Raw genomic sequence first — 13984 nt, forward strand, 5'->3', positions numbered from 1 at the left:
TCCTAATTTTCCCTCCTTCCAGCCTCTGGCAACCACCATTCTTCTTTTCTGTCTCTAGGAGACGGACTATTTTAGCCACCTTACAGGCAGAATCACAGTATTTGGCTTTCTGTAATGGCTTATTTCACTTAGCATGATGACCTAAAGGCTACCTATGCTGTGCAATGCATTGGAATATTCTTCCTGTTTATGATTCAGTGATATTCCATGTCTGTATCTACTATGTTCTGTTTATCCACTCACTTGCTGTTACACACTGTTTCCATCTCTTGCCTGTTGTGAGTAATGCCACTGTAAAGAAAGGGATGCAAATGTTTCACAACCCTGCTTTCAATTCTTCCAAATATATACCAGAAGTGGGTTTGTTGGCTCACATGGTAAGTCTATTTTTTGAGGAAGCACTCTATTATTTTTTAGAGCACAAATCTTTTAATCTTTTGGAATGTTTCCTTGGTTATCAAATGATCATTTTTACATATGAGGCTGAGTAACATGATCTCTAGGACCTGCCTTGGCTTGAATCCTACTGGTGTCTACTCCCAAATGCACCCAGCATGGTAGGATTCTGTCTGTTTGCTCATGCTACAAGAAAAACTGCTCCTTGTATCCAAACTGCGTGTGAAGCAGACCTCACATTTGTCTGCCACCACATTGTCAGTTCACCACTGATGTTTCTAGACTGTCAAGAAAAAAGAGAAGCAGAGACTAGTGGGTAGTTTTCTCACTCACAAGCTACACCACCAGAAAGAAGCCAACAGCACACTTTCTGGGGTGGAGAAAGAGGGATCTTTCTTTTGTTCTATCAAAATTGGCCAGGCTAGTTAAGGTGCTTGCCTGCAAAGCCTAAAGACACAGGTTCGATTCCCCAGTACTCATGTAAGCTAGACGTACAAGGGGGATAGAGACCCCAGCATACCCATTCTTTCTCTATACCTGCCTCTCTCTCCCCCTCCCTCCCTCCCTCCCTCCCTCCCTCCCTCCCATTCTCTCTCTCTCTCTCTCTCTCTCTCTCTCAAACAAAAAAATAAAATGTTCAAAAAATGGACACCATCTGTTCCAGTCAGTTCTCCCACTGAACTTATCTGTGGTCATGATGTCACACACTGTACAATTCTGAGAAATGGCCAAAGCTTATGAAGCGCATCTTTCTTTTGCAAACACAATACATGATGGAGGAATCCTTAGGGATACGAACAGGGAATGGTTCCACCAACCATAACTCCAATACCAATCTCAAAGCAAAACTTTCCAGACTGGGTCAAAGTCACAGATCTCTGGACTGGTGATCCAACCTGTTCAAACAGACCAACTGCAACAGCGTCCCCTAGATGCCTATCAAAAATACAAAGCCTGAGTTGGAGAGATGACTTAGTGGTTAAGGCACTTGCCTGCAAAGTCAAAAGACCCAGGTTCGATTCCCCAGTACCCACATAAGCCAGATGCACAAGGTGGCCCTTGTTTGCAGTGGCTAGAAGCCCAGGCGTGCCCATTCTCTCCCCCACCCACAATAAATAAATTAAAATTAAAAACATACAGTCTCAGGCCAAACAAGGGGGGCAGAATGTGCATGCTGCCCAGACCACCTGTGATTCATATGCATGCTGGCCCTTCAGCAGGATTGTTTCAGACCACAGAGAAAAGAGAATTCATAGCAAAGCAAGGGAGAGTTAAAGAAAACCAAGCTTCAAAACTGTACCTGCAGTGCCGCTTAAAAGGCCACCGTCATTACCGGAGGGTGAGCTAAATGCATCCACATTCACTCAACCTCCTGGACTACTCACAGCCAATAGGAAACCCCTCTGCTTGCACTTGGACCTGGAAGTCATTTGCTTCTCAGCATCTCAGACTAACTTGCCTCAGAGAACAACACTGAACAGCACAGGGCTGATAAAAACCCAGCCCCTGCTACGCACAGAGAAGACACAGGTTTGGCACAGTCCCAGGTACATGAGGAACTGCTGCCCATCCCGACAAGAGACAGGACCCAGTGGTTCTGTCTGCCACTGGCTGCCCTGCATCATTTCAGTGGATTCTTCACGAACCTGGATTCATTTCCTCAAATCCTTCAACCATCATTCTCACTCACATTCATTTTCAGTGGGGATTATTTTTTTTTCTGTCAATTCATGATTTACACAGAGCTTGCTTCCAAAAAGGATTTTGTATGGATTACAAAGACAAATACATTAGGAAGAGGAAATACAAAATTAATTGAAAATCTTCAGAGAGGATGTATATTCCCGCTGCCCAGTGATTCCTAACTCTCCTTCTCTCTGCTTCCACTGACTCTCATTAAGATAGAAGGGGATTAGTAGGATGGATGGATTTTAAATAAGTGGACCTAGACTGTGGAGACAGCTCAGTGATTAAAGGTGCTTGCTTACAAAGCCTTCCAGCCCAAATTTAACTTCCCCAGTACCGATGTAAAGCCAGACGTACAAAGTGTCAAATGTTTCTGGAGTTTGAGTGACAACAAACCCAGATCCTTGGGGCACAAGTTTCCACACATTGCCTGGGGATGGACTGGTAAGTCTATTTAGTTCTGTCACTGTTAAAATGGTCACACACTCAAAATTATGAGCCATATTCCTCAGCTTCCCTCCTACCTGTTTTAAAAAGTGATGCTGAGCTGACAGAAAGCTGGCAAAAGCTACACTGCATGCAGCTCCATGCGCGAATCCACCAGTGGAGATAAACGACAGTGGATACTACAAGCCTTAACTTTGGTGAGCAAGGCCAAATGAGCCAACAGGCATGTCTGTTATGGGCAAAACCAACCGCTCTATAACTGGACTGGAGGCCCTCTCCATGGGAGGGAATACATGCCTGATACTGAAACCCTATGATGGGCCCCAAAGGTATAATGCCTGCTGATGTCTGCCTAAATGTACGTTATGTTCACCAAACTGCCAAGTAAGGACTTCTCATAATCTTCATACCTATATATGAATACTACTCTCATTTTTGGTTAGAGAAGCTTCTCTTTTCAGATGGTGGGGACCTTGAAATGATCCAGAAGGCACCATAGTGCTGAGAATAAGTGACAGAGGCGTGCTCAGCACTACAATATCTCTATGACATCTTCCAAGGCTCAGAGTCCATGGCAGAAGACGTGGTAGAAACAATGTAAGAGCCAAAAGAAGGGCAGGACTCCTTATAATCACTCTTCTACACACAAAATGGCCTGAATATCCATGATCTCACAGAGCCTGACACTACCTACACAAGACCATCATAATATGAGGAAAAGAATTCATATTAGGCTAGAGAGATGGCACAACAGTTAAGGTAGTTGCCTGCAAAGCCTAACAACCCGAGTCAATTCCACAGTGCCCACATAAAGCCAGATGCTCAAAGTGGCACATGCATTAGGAGTTTGTTTACAGGGGCTAGAGGTCACATGGCCATTCTTTTTTCTTCTCTTTCTGTCTGTCTTTCTCTCTCTCTCTTTCTCACTGTCTATCTCTGTCTGCTTGCAATTTTAAAAAGTGCTATTTTGGGGCTAGAGAAAGAGCTCAATGGATAAAATGCAAAAGTGAGGACTGAATGGGATAAAGATACACCACCAGTGAAGATACTCAACAGTGGTCACTGCAAGCCTTAAAATTGGCCACCCAGGCCAAATGAGCCAATGGGTGCAATAGTGGCACATCTGTCATGTCAGAAACCAACTGCCCTCCAGCTGGACTGGAGGCCCACTTCGAGGGAGGGAATATATCCCTGATACTGGAAACTGCAAACAGGGGTAGTCATGAGCCCTAGGGGTGTATCATCAGCTGATGTCTGGAAAAATGTATATACTATGCTTATCAAACTGCCCAGTAAGCACTTCTCTTAATGTTCATACCCTTATACTAATGCTACTCTCACTTTGGGTAGACAATCTTCTCTTTTCAGATGGCAGTGACCTTGGGATGACTCAGAAGGTATCATAGTGCTGTAAAGAAGTGACTAGAGTACCAAGTAACATCTCAATCACACCTTCCAAGGCTCAGGGTCTAATGTGGAAGAGGTGGCAGAAAGAATGTAAGAGCCAAAGGAAGGGTAGGACACCTTACAACGTGCTCTCTCCAGACATAAAATAGCCTCGAAATCCATGACTTCACAGTGCCTGACACTGCCTACACAAGACCATCATAAGAGGAGGAAAAGATCATGACATCAAAACAAAAGACAGACTTATTGAGATGGGGAGGAGATATGATGGAGAATGAAATTTCAAAGGGGAAAAGAGGGGGAAGGGAGGGTTTTACCATGGAATACTTTTTATAATCATGGAAAATGTTTCTAAAAATTGAGAAAAACTTAACTTAAATTTTAAAAAAAGAGTGAGGACTGGAGTGTGGACTCCCTTTAATGAAATGCTGGGTGGATGCGGCCCACCTGTAGTCCAGCACTCCAGAAGCAAAGACAGTGGCTCTCTGGGGCAAAGTAGATAGCTACACTAGTCAAATTGGTGAGCTCTAGATACAAGTGAGAGACTTTGCCTCAGTAAATAAAGAAGAAAGCCATTGAAGACATTCAACATCAGCCTCTGGCTTCTGCATGGTGTAGACACACATTTACACATGCATACCACATAGCACATATGCAAAAAATGATATTTACCACATGTGATGTGTGTGTGTGTGTGTGTGTGTGTGTGTGTGTGTGTGGTTTTTTGAGGTAGGGTCTCACTCTGGCCCAGGCTGACCTGGAATTCACTATGTAGTCCCAGGGTGGACTCGAACTCACAGCAATCCTCCTACCTCTGCCTCCCAAGTGCTGGGATTAAAGATGTGTACTATCACACACAGCTTTGGCTCCCATATACTGACAGTGTTTTTTCATATGCCTCAACTTAAAACCTAATTTGGGGAGATTCATTGTTCATAGTCTTATATATCATATCAGAAAATCTAATTCTGTAAGGTACTTACAGCAGTAATTAATACTTATTAAATAAGTCCTTTTTTTTTTTTTTTTTAACTATTGAGCAAAAGGGAAAACACAGCCAGGATAGTAGACATGACAGGGGCTATGACATGCTCACTCCACCCACATCTCGCTTGACTTCCTCTGCTCTAAAGAGTGGGCATTCTAATACCTGCTATTCCAAAACCATGTTGGCTAGCATAGGTAAGGTATTATCTTCTGACCAACACAATGCCATTGTGAGTAACAGATACTGCTTTCTTCCCTTGCCTTCTTCTGTAAGGGACAGGCAGGTGCCAGTTGAGGTATCAGGGTCATTGCTGAGGACAGGCAAGCCAAAAGAGAGACGGGAACCACCAAAAGCTGCTTCAGCCAACACCACGTACCCCGAGAGCCTGTGGCTTGAGACCAGAACTACCTCAACCCAGCCTCAGGTACACCTGGCTGTGTGGTTCCATCTGTAAATCAAATCACACTGACGAGCATCGACAGGGACCTACAGATGCAACAAAAGGTGAGAAACTTTTCTGTGTATTTCTAAAGATTACCATGTTTCCCCAGCTATGAGGATAATAAACTTGCCCACCATGTACAAGGTCATATGTTCTATCCTCAGCAAAAAGAAAGAAAGAAAGAAAGAAAGAAAGAAAGAAAGAAAGAAAGAAAGGAAGGAAGGAAGGAAGGAAGGAAGGAAGGAAGGAAGGAAGGAAGGAAGGAAGGAAGGAAGGAAGGAGGAAGGAAAGGGAGAGAGGGGGAGGGAGGGAAGAAGGGAGAGAAGAAAGGAAGGGGAAGGGAACGGAAAGGAAAAGAAAAGAAAAAGAAGAAGGAAGGAAAGGAGAAGGGAAGGAGGAAGGGAAGAGGAAAGAGAAATGAGAGGGAAAAAGAAAGAGATACTTAGGGTTATCTATATTCAAGGAGAGTAAAACAGCTACATATGCATATTTTATTTATGGACATGTATACATACAGATAGAGTTAATGTTTATATTACTATAAAAGCTTGATGAAATATAACTGAAGTAATTTCAAGTGCACTCAACTTTTAAAAGACTCAGTTTTAAAAAGGGAACAGTGAAAAAAGGAAGAGGAAGGGGAGGGAGCGGGAAACACCAGCAGAAGTAGTCAAGTAGGATTTATTTTTCAAGATCAGTGGTAAAGTGCTTGCCAATATGCGTGAAGTTCTAGTCTCAACCCCTAGGACAATAACAGTAAGAAGAACCTGGGCAAACCTGGGCTCACTGGTTAAAAGCACTTCACGTGCCCCACAGGACAAGTGGGGCATGCCTTTTTGTTCATTTTCCCCTAATAACTATAATATAACAGTCATTACATAGTAACATAGAAGAGTATATTGTACCAGATGTTACAGATAATTTGGAAGTAACTTAAAATATGCAGGAGGCAGGGCAAACACAAGGACATTTTGTGAGTGTCTGAGGATCTTGGTGTCTATGGGGTCCTGAGGGAAATCTCTGCTGACGCTAAGCAATAGCCATAGCTACTTCTGAGCATGTCCTAGGTTGGTCCTTGTCTACCAAATGTCCCTCCACAGGGCCGGGGAGATGGCTTGGAAGTTAAAGGCGCTTGCTTGCAAATGCCCTTTCGTGATCGCCACAGACAAAAGACACGTAGTGGTGAAACTGGGCCACCACACGCCCTCAAACTTCAAAGAGCTTCTGCTGTGGCACATATGTACATCCCTCAACTGTGCATTAAAGAGGGTCATCAAAGGCTGCTGTGCAGAACGTTCTGATGATCAAACCGGGAGTCCCGGGAAAATGTAATTAACTAGAACACAGCAATGCTGAAACACTGCCTAAGAGTTTCCTTGCAATGTTTTGGGTTCCTACATAGTATTCCTTTCTTTTCCAAGTTACTAAATATGCCATTTAAAGAGCAAAGCATCACTGACTCCCCTCTCTGCCACTCTCTAAGGTGGGTCTGAATTCCACAAACCATGAGGTTTGCAGGATGTTTGCATGCACGGAATTCCACCAAGTCCTCAAAATAATACAGAAGGGACACTATCATGAGCCCCATTAGAAACAGAAGCTGGGGGCTGGAGAGATGGCTTAGCGGTTAAGCGCTTGTCTGTGAAGCCTAAGGACCCTGGTTAGAGGCTCGATTCCCCAGGACCCACGTTAGCCAGATGCACAAGGGGGTGCACAAGTCTGGAGTTCGTTTGCAGTGGCTGGAGGCCCTGGCATGCCCATTCTCTCTATATATCTGCCTCTTTCTCTCTCTGTCTGTCACTCTCAAATAAATTAAAAAATATTTTTTTTAAAAAAGAACAGAAGCTGGGAGAAGTGAAAAGGGGTGTCTAAAGACCCCAGAACCACCATTGGAGTATTTCAGAACGAAAATACGGACTTCTGCTAAAGTCTTGGGCCAATTCCCCTCCTTTTCGGTGGTGTGAATCAGAGCTGACGGTTAAGGGGAGTGACCACTAGAGAACACACCAGCAATGCAGCAAAACTGGTACCCATACTGCCTGACAGATAGACAGCCGTCCCAAGCTTAGTTTATCCCAAGTATCACCCAATTAGAGGGGGTGGCTTTTTTCTAGAAATGTATCTTCTTCATTTCACCTCTGGTTACATTCTTTCTTTCCTTTTTTTTTCTTTTTTCTTGTTTTTCTCTTTAGTTTATGAATTTCTTGCTACCAAAGGATTGCATTTTCTCTGTCTCTATGAAATATGGTTACACGTCATGGTCTAATTGTTGTCTCTACTTCTTATTAAAACCAACAAAGCTTTCTCTATGTTCCAAGGCAGCACTAATGCAGCCTTTCTCGTTGCAGAGGAGTCAGGAAGGCTAGCAGATATAGAACATGCTATTGCTCATTGAGGACCACATCTTATCTACAGTTAAAGCTATCACAATGCTAACATTGAATTTTGCAAAGATTAAGCTATTCAATTACATTCGCCTTCAACGGTCCTAATCTTACTTCAGGTATTCATGCCTCACTGCCGTTACTACAGACAAACTGCAGACCAACCCATTCGCTTGTTGAGCATCTGTCTTTATGTGACACAGGGAAACTGACTTTGCAAGCAAGAGTGTTTCACCACTGAGCAACTTCCCCACATCCCTGACTATAATTACTAAGGGACTACTTGATGTAGGATTTTGTTGTTGCTGTTGTTTTGTAGTAAGAAGTTAGGAAGACTGAGAGGAAGGTTAAAGAAAGGGTGGGCCAAGGCAAAAGTAACATGGAAGAGTAGCTTTTGGAAACAGTAGCAACAGCAGCCATAATTATACTATTGCTATTTTCTAGAAAAAACAATCCCACATCATAATTGGCTAACACCGCCTGTGTTCTGAGAAAATAATTGTCTCTCTGACCTCAGTTTGCACAGAATTAGCCTATAAAGTCTACTTTAAAGGTTTTAAACAGGTGGGGTGACACACACCTATAATCCCAGCATTCAGACGGATCCCAAATTCCAGGCCAGTCTGAGCTACACAGTAAAGTTCAGGCCACCCTGGACTACATAGTGAAATCCTGTCTTAAAAAAAAAAAGTTCTCCATAACAATCTTGTTTTGCCTTTGATCACATCTTGATCCATTTGGACATATTCTGCATTCTTGTACACCATACCTAGACATAAGCATGCATGCCCCTCAACTTCCATTACTTCTCAGGGCCTCCAAGCCGGGGCAGAGGAGAGCTTGGGGCTCAGAGACTCAGAAAAGACTACCTTGGGGTCCTTAAGGAAGTCACTTGACCAACAAGCTTCAGTTTTGTCATCCATAAGAGAGAGAAAAACAATTCTCATAAGGCCACTGAGAACCTTAAATAAAACAACATATGCGATGTGACATGAACACAGAAGGGGGCAAAGAAGAGAACCAGCCGGAGAGCGGCGGGCAGCACACACAGGCGGGCAGGAGAGGACGAGAACAAATTAGAGTCAAGTGTCACAACACATGTATGGAAATTACTTTGCATACTAACCTCAAAAAGTAATTTAAGGGCTGGAGAGATGGCTTAGCGGTTAACCGCTTTGCCTGTGAAGCCTAAGGACCCCGGTTCGAGGCTCGGTTCCCCAGGTCCCACGTTAGCCAGATGCACAAGGGGGCGCACGCGTCTGGAGTTCATTTGCAGAGGCTGGAAGCCCTGGCACGCCCATTCTCTCTCTCTCCCTCTATCTGTCTTTCTCTCTGTGTCTGTCGCTCTCAAATAAATAAATAAATAAATAAAATTTTTAAAAAAAAGTAATTTAAACTGCCCCAGACATGGTGGCGATTCCTTTAATGCCAGCATTCAGGAGGCAGAGGTGGGAGAATCGCTGTGTGTTCAAGGGCACCCTGAGACTACACAGTGAATTCCAGGTCAGCCTGGGCTAGAGAGAAACCCTATCTCAAAAAAATAAAATAAAATAAAACAAAACATCTAAAAAGAAAAATGTTGGGACACTGTTCTGCATTATAAAAAGCTACAAACAACCCAAGTCAATTATATTAATAAGTGAGCTTTAATGGGTTCCTGGTCTTAAAAATAATAATTATAAGGGCTGGAGAAAATGCCTCAGCAGTTAAAGGCACTTGCTTTCAAAGCCTGAAGGCCAGAGTTCGATTCTCTAGTACCCAGGTAAAGCCATATGCACAAGATGATGCATGCATCTGGAGTTTGTTTGCAGTAGCTAGAGGCCCTGGCACACCCATTCATTCTCTCCCTCTCTCTCTCTCTTTTCCTTTCTCTCCTTGCAAATAAATTTAAAAAATACTACTAATAAAAGACAATTGAAATTTGATTTTGGGAACAATGTTTGAGAATACAGGTAACAACTGTTAACTTTCTTAGGATGCCAATGCATCTGCATTCATGTAAGAGATTGCCTTTCTCTTTCTTCCTTCCTTTCTTCCTTCCTTCCTTCCTTCCTTCCTTCCTTCCTTCCTTCCTTCCTCTCTTTCACTCCTTCTTTCTTTCTTTCTTTCTTTCTTTCTTTCTTTCTTTCTTTCTTTCTCTCTCTCTTTCTTTCTGATAGTGCCAAGGATCCAACCCAGGGCCTTCTGTCTGAGCCAAGTGTAGTACCACTAAGCTGCACCCTAACCCCAGAATGCCCTTTACCCAATGATCTGCCTCCTCAGCTCATTTGTTCTGTTTTGTTTTGAGGTAGGGTTTCACTGTAGCCCAGAGTTACCTCAAAATCACAGCAATCCCAACGCAGCCACCTGAGTGCTGGGATTAATGGTGTGGACCACTATTCTCCACCCTGTTTGTTCATTTTTTGAGACAGTGTCTCTCAGTGTAGCCCTGATTGGTCTGGTACTCACGTAGTCTAAGGTAGCCTTAAATGTACAGCATTCCTCCCATTTCATCCTCCCAAGTGATGGAATTACATGTGTAGGCCAACACGACCAGCCAACAAAATAAATAATTACCAAGTGTGGATAGTGAGTATATTGATGTCCATGCTACTGTGGTCTCAACTTTTCTGTATCCTTAAAATGTTCATATTAAAGTGTTCATAGACGTGGAGGCAGGGTAATGAGCAAACTATTCTTCTCTATGCAGAAGAAATGTTTTCTTCTGTTATATTTAATTTTTAAAAAGTTATAAACTGTGCCCCAATGAATTAGTTCAGTTGCTGGAGACAACTGGGACACAATCGCTGCTTGGTAGCAGCTTCTGGTGACAGTGAGTGTGCTGAAAACAAACCAGCCCACTTACATCGAATACTTATCAGCATATGGCTAACAAGTTACTCAATGTAGCTAGTATGTGATTCTTTGCCATTTTAATATTTTGATAGAATAAGATCCTTTATCATTTTACTTGGGCTCTAGACACAGATGAAAACAAAGACCTCGGCTAGCATCACACTGATCTTTTCAGATTCAAAACCATCTTTTACAAGTACATATGTCAAGGAGCAGTCACTCCAAAGAGCCACTGACAGCCACACAGGCTTACTCTAGGAAGTCAGTTAGCCCTAGCCCTGCCTAGCTGGCCTCCTGAGCTCTCTGCACTTAACCTGTATCCACTGTATCCACTGAGGCTGTTAAGTGATAGCTGAGGAGCCAAATCCCAGAGCCTTAGTTCTTCAGAAGACTGTAAGGAACACTTCCCAAGCTCGTGTCACTGAAGGTCTTCAATGCACAGTGTGAATAGCTTTGGATAAATCTCATCACCCGTGGTGCTACTTCTACATGAACACAATTTACTCAACTGCTATCTTTTTTAAACTTTGTTGGTGTCTTGGGATTTAAAAAACAAACAAACAAACAAACAAACACTGTAGCTGATATGAAAAGAATACAGGGGGCTGGCTGGGCGTGGTGGCGCACGCCTTTAATCCCAGCACTCGGGAGGCAGAGGTAGGAAGATCACCGTGAGTTCAAGGCCCTCCTGACACTACATAGTGAATTCTATAGGTCAGCCTGAGCTAGAGCTAGACCCTACCTCGAAAAACAAAACAAAACAAAACAGGGGGCTGAAGAGATGACTTAGCAGTTAAGGAATTGCCAAAGGACCCATATCCGATCAATTCCCCAGGACCCACCTAACAAGATGCACAAGGTGGCACATGTGTCTGGAGCTCCTTTGCAGATGCTGAGGCCCTGGTGAGCCTATTTTCTTTCCTTCTCACTCACTCACTCTCTGTCTCTCTCTTCCTCCCTTTCTCCCTCCCTCCCACTCTCCCTCTTAAACAAATAAATAAATTTTAAAAAGAAACATACAGGATTGCGCCAAGCACTCAGGAGGCAAAGGTGGGTGGATAGGTGAGTTTGAGGCCATTCTGTGACCACACAGTGAATTCCTGGTCAGCCTGGGCTAGAACAAAACCCTATCTCAAAAAAAAAAATCACAGCACCTGGGAGGCAGAGATAGGAGGATTGCTGTGAGTTCGAGGCCACCCTGACACCACATAGTAAATTCCAGGTCAGCCTGGGCTAGAGCGGAAACCGTACCTCGAAAAACAAAACAAAACAAAAGGAATACAGGAATGGGAGCAACAAGCACGTTTCAAGTGTCCTGATGACCCCAGTGCCTCCAGTAACTGCTGTTGGAGATGGAAGGAGGGGCAGCAGTTGAAAGCACTAACTCAAAACTTCAGCCACTGGTGACTTATCTTCCTATCCAAAACCCTTCAGGACAGGACAACTCTTGAAAAACAAGATCAACTTGACAAATCTGTGATCTCCCAAAAGACAGCAGGAGAGAGCAGCACCATCCCAGAGTTCAAAATCCATATTATGTGGGAAAGAAATGTGAGGTGTGAATCTGAAATTTCCTTCCAAGAACTCCTGACTCAAGGATTCTCCTACACGATAGAACCATGCCCCACCAAAGCTAAAACATAAAGTACGGCGATGCTCAGTACTTAATATTATATCTGAAAATGCTAAAGAGCATGTTTCCTTTGGATTCGGGGAAGAAAAACGCATCACAGAGAACTGCAAGTCTTACCTAGGTACAAGGATGCATTTTCTTTCTTGACGTTGTCATCTAGATAGGTTGGTCCCAGCGTGTAAATCGGCGTGGAGCCCATTCCAATGAGGATCTGTGCGCAAACGAACAGAGCTACATACACCCAGTGATTATTTCCTCCCGAGGCCTTGGGACAGGGTGGAGGCTCCAAGGCGGCCGTGGAGTTACCATTCTGACACAGGCCGTCGTTGGAGGCCGAAGCGTTCAGCTCTTGGATCTGGTAGGGGGGCGAGATGAAGTGAGGTAAGGCGAAGAGCGCGGCCCCGACAGCGATGAGAAGTCCCCCCACCGCCAGCCACAGGGGCCGCCGACCCCGGCCACCAAAATAGCTGACGAACACGACCACCACCAGGTTCCCGATGTCAAAGCAGCTGACCAGCAGCCCCGACTCAGAACTCTTCAGGCTATAACGCCTTTCAATGGTGGTGATGACACTGCTCAGGTATCCAGAGACCATCAGGGCCTGGATGAAGGTCAGAAAGCACATGCAAACCAGGAAGCAACGCGAGTCCGTAAGGACCACGTAGAGACACCGTCTCTCCTGGAGAGTGACCAGAGTGGAGGACACGGAGGCGGTTTTGCTGACATCCATCCTGTGATGACAGTCCACCAGCCCTGCCATCCCGGTCGAAGTACACGGCGCAGAGGGACTTGGGGCCATGGGGTTCCAGCCCTGCTCCAACTCCTGGAGGCCCAAAGCATCCTTACAGCCCAAGGCCTGCCGGACATCTCCACTCGCAGGACTGAGGTTCGGCCGGCAGGAGGAGCTGTGCAAGGCCGGTAAACTCTTGGACCGGACGGTCTCTGGCTCGCAAGTCTCTTGGACAGCTCCTAACGTGGCCCGTGCCTCCAGCTGCTCTCCGGCCGGGGACTGCAACGCAGTCCCTTCGTCCATGGCTCCTAGAATTCAGATTCGATCGCCGACCCCACGCGAGACCTCCGAATGCTCTTCATCCACCGGCACGAGGGGCCGAAACAGAGCCCACTCAGTCGTGCCCACTTGACACCCGGGCTGGAGACGGCAGAGCCGCGAAGCAAGGCATGTTCACCAGCAGGGAGGCGCCCAGAGCATCCTGAGCGAAGGCGCCGCCCCCGGGCTCTGCAGCCGCGTGCCCCGGGGGGCAAGGGTCCGCGCGGTCCTGCGGGGAGCCCTGCTCGGCGTCCACCTCGGGGCGGCAGCTCGCGGCAGGCGCCAGGCGCGTCCCGGGCGCATCCCCTCCGCCGCCGCCTCTCGGCCTCTCTGGCCAGGAGCTAGCGCGCCCAGTGCCCAGCGTGCGGGCACTTAGTGCCACACTCTGCACCGCATCCCGCCTGATGGTCCCAGAGATGACAGGTGCCTGACGCTGAACGTGTGAGTCCCTGGAGAGTGAAGATGACAACCTACGAAGCAGAGAGTGGACAGTCAGTAAAGGGCAGCTGAGGCTGGGGCTGGCGTCCCGGTGCCTGGGGGTTCGCACTAGGTGACCCCCCCAAGGCTCTCCCGGGGGTGGGGACGAGCGGAGGGACGAGCGAGGAGTTGAACCCTGGGAGTGGGGCAGGCTGCTCGCTGCAGTCCTCGAGTCCCCGAACAATGAGGAGCCGGCGGTTAGGAGACTCCCCCTCATTGTCTGCCGAGGACCTGCCCCCGC

General features: G+C 45.8%; 1 protein-coding gene across 2 annotated transcripts in view; it reads right to left on the minus strand.

Moving 5' to 3' along the window:
* Slco5a1 (solute carrier organic anion transporter family member 5A1) overlaps positions 1-13476 on the minus strand; it is a 172517-nt gene extending 159041 nt beyond the window's left edge. For both annotated transcript variants that reach the window (XM_004653300.2, XM_004653299.2), the window contains exon 1: positions 12336-13476. In XM_004653300.2, the coding sequence (XP_004653357.2) occupies positions 12336-13251 (916 nt within the window). In that variant the 5' untranslated portion in view covers positions 13252-13476. The remainder of the gene's footprint in view (positions 1-12335) is intronic.
* Positions 13477-13984: the final 508 nt, after the last annotated feature.

The sequence above is a fragment of the Jaculus jaculus genome, chromosome 2 (assembly GCF_020740685.1).
Source record: "Jaculus jaculus isolate mJacJac1 chromosome 2, mJacJac1.mat.Y.cur, whole genome shotgun sequence".
NCBI lineage: Eukaryota > Metazoa > Chordata > Mammalia > Rodentia > Dipodidae > Jaculus > Jaculus jaculus.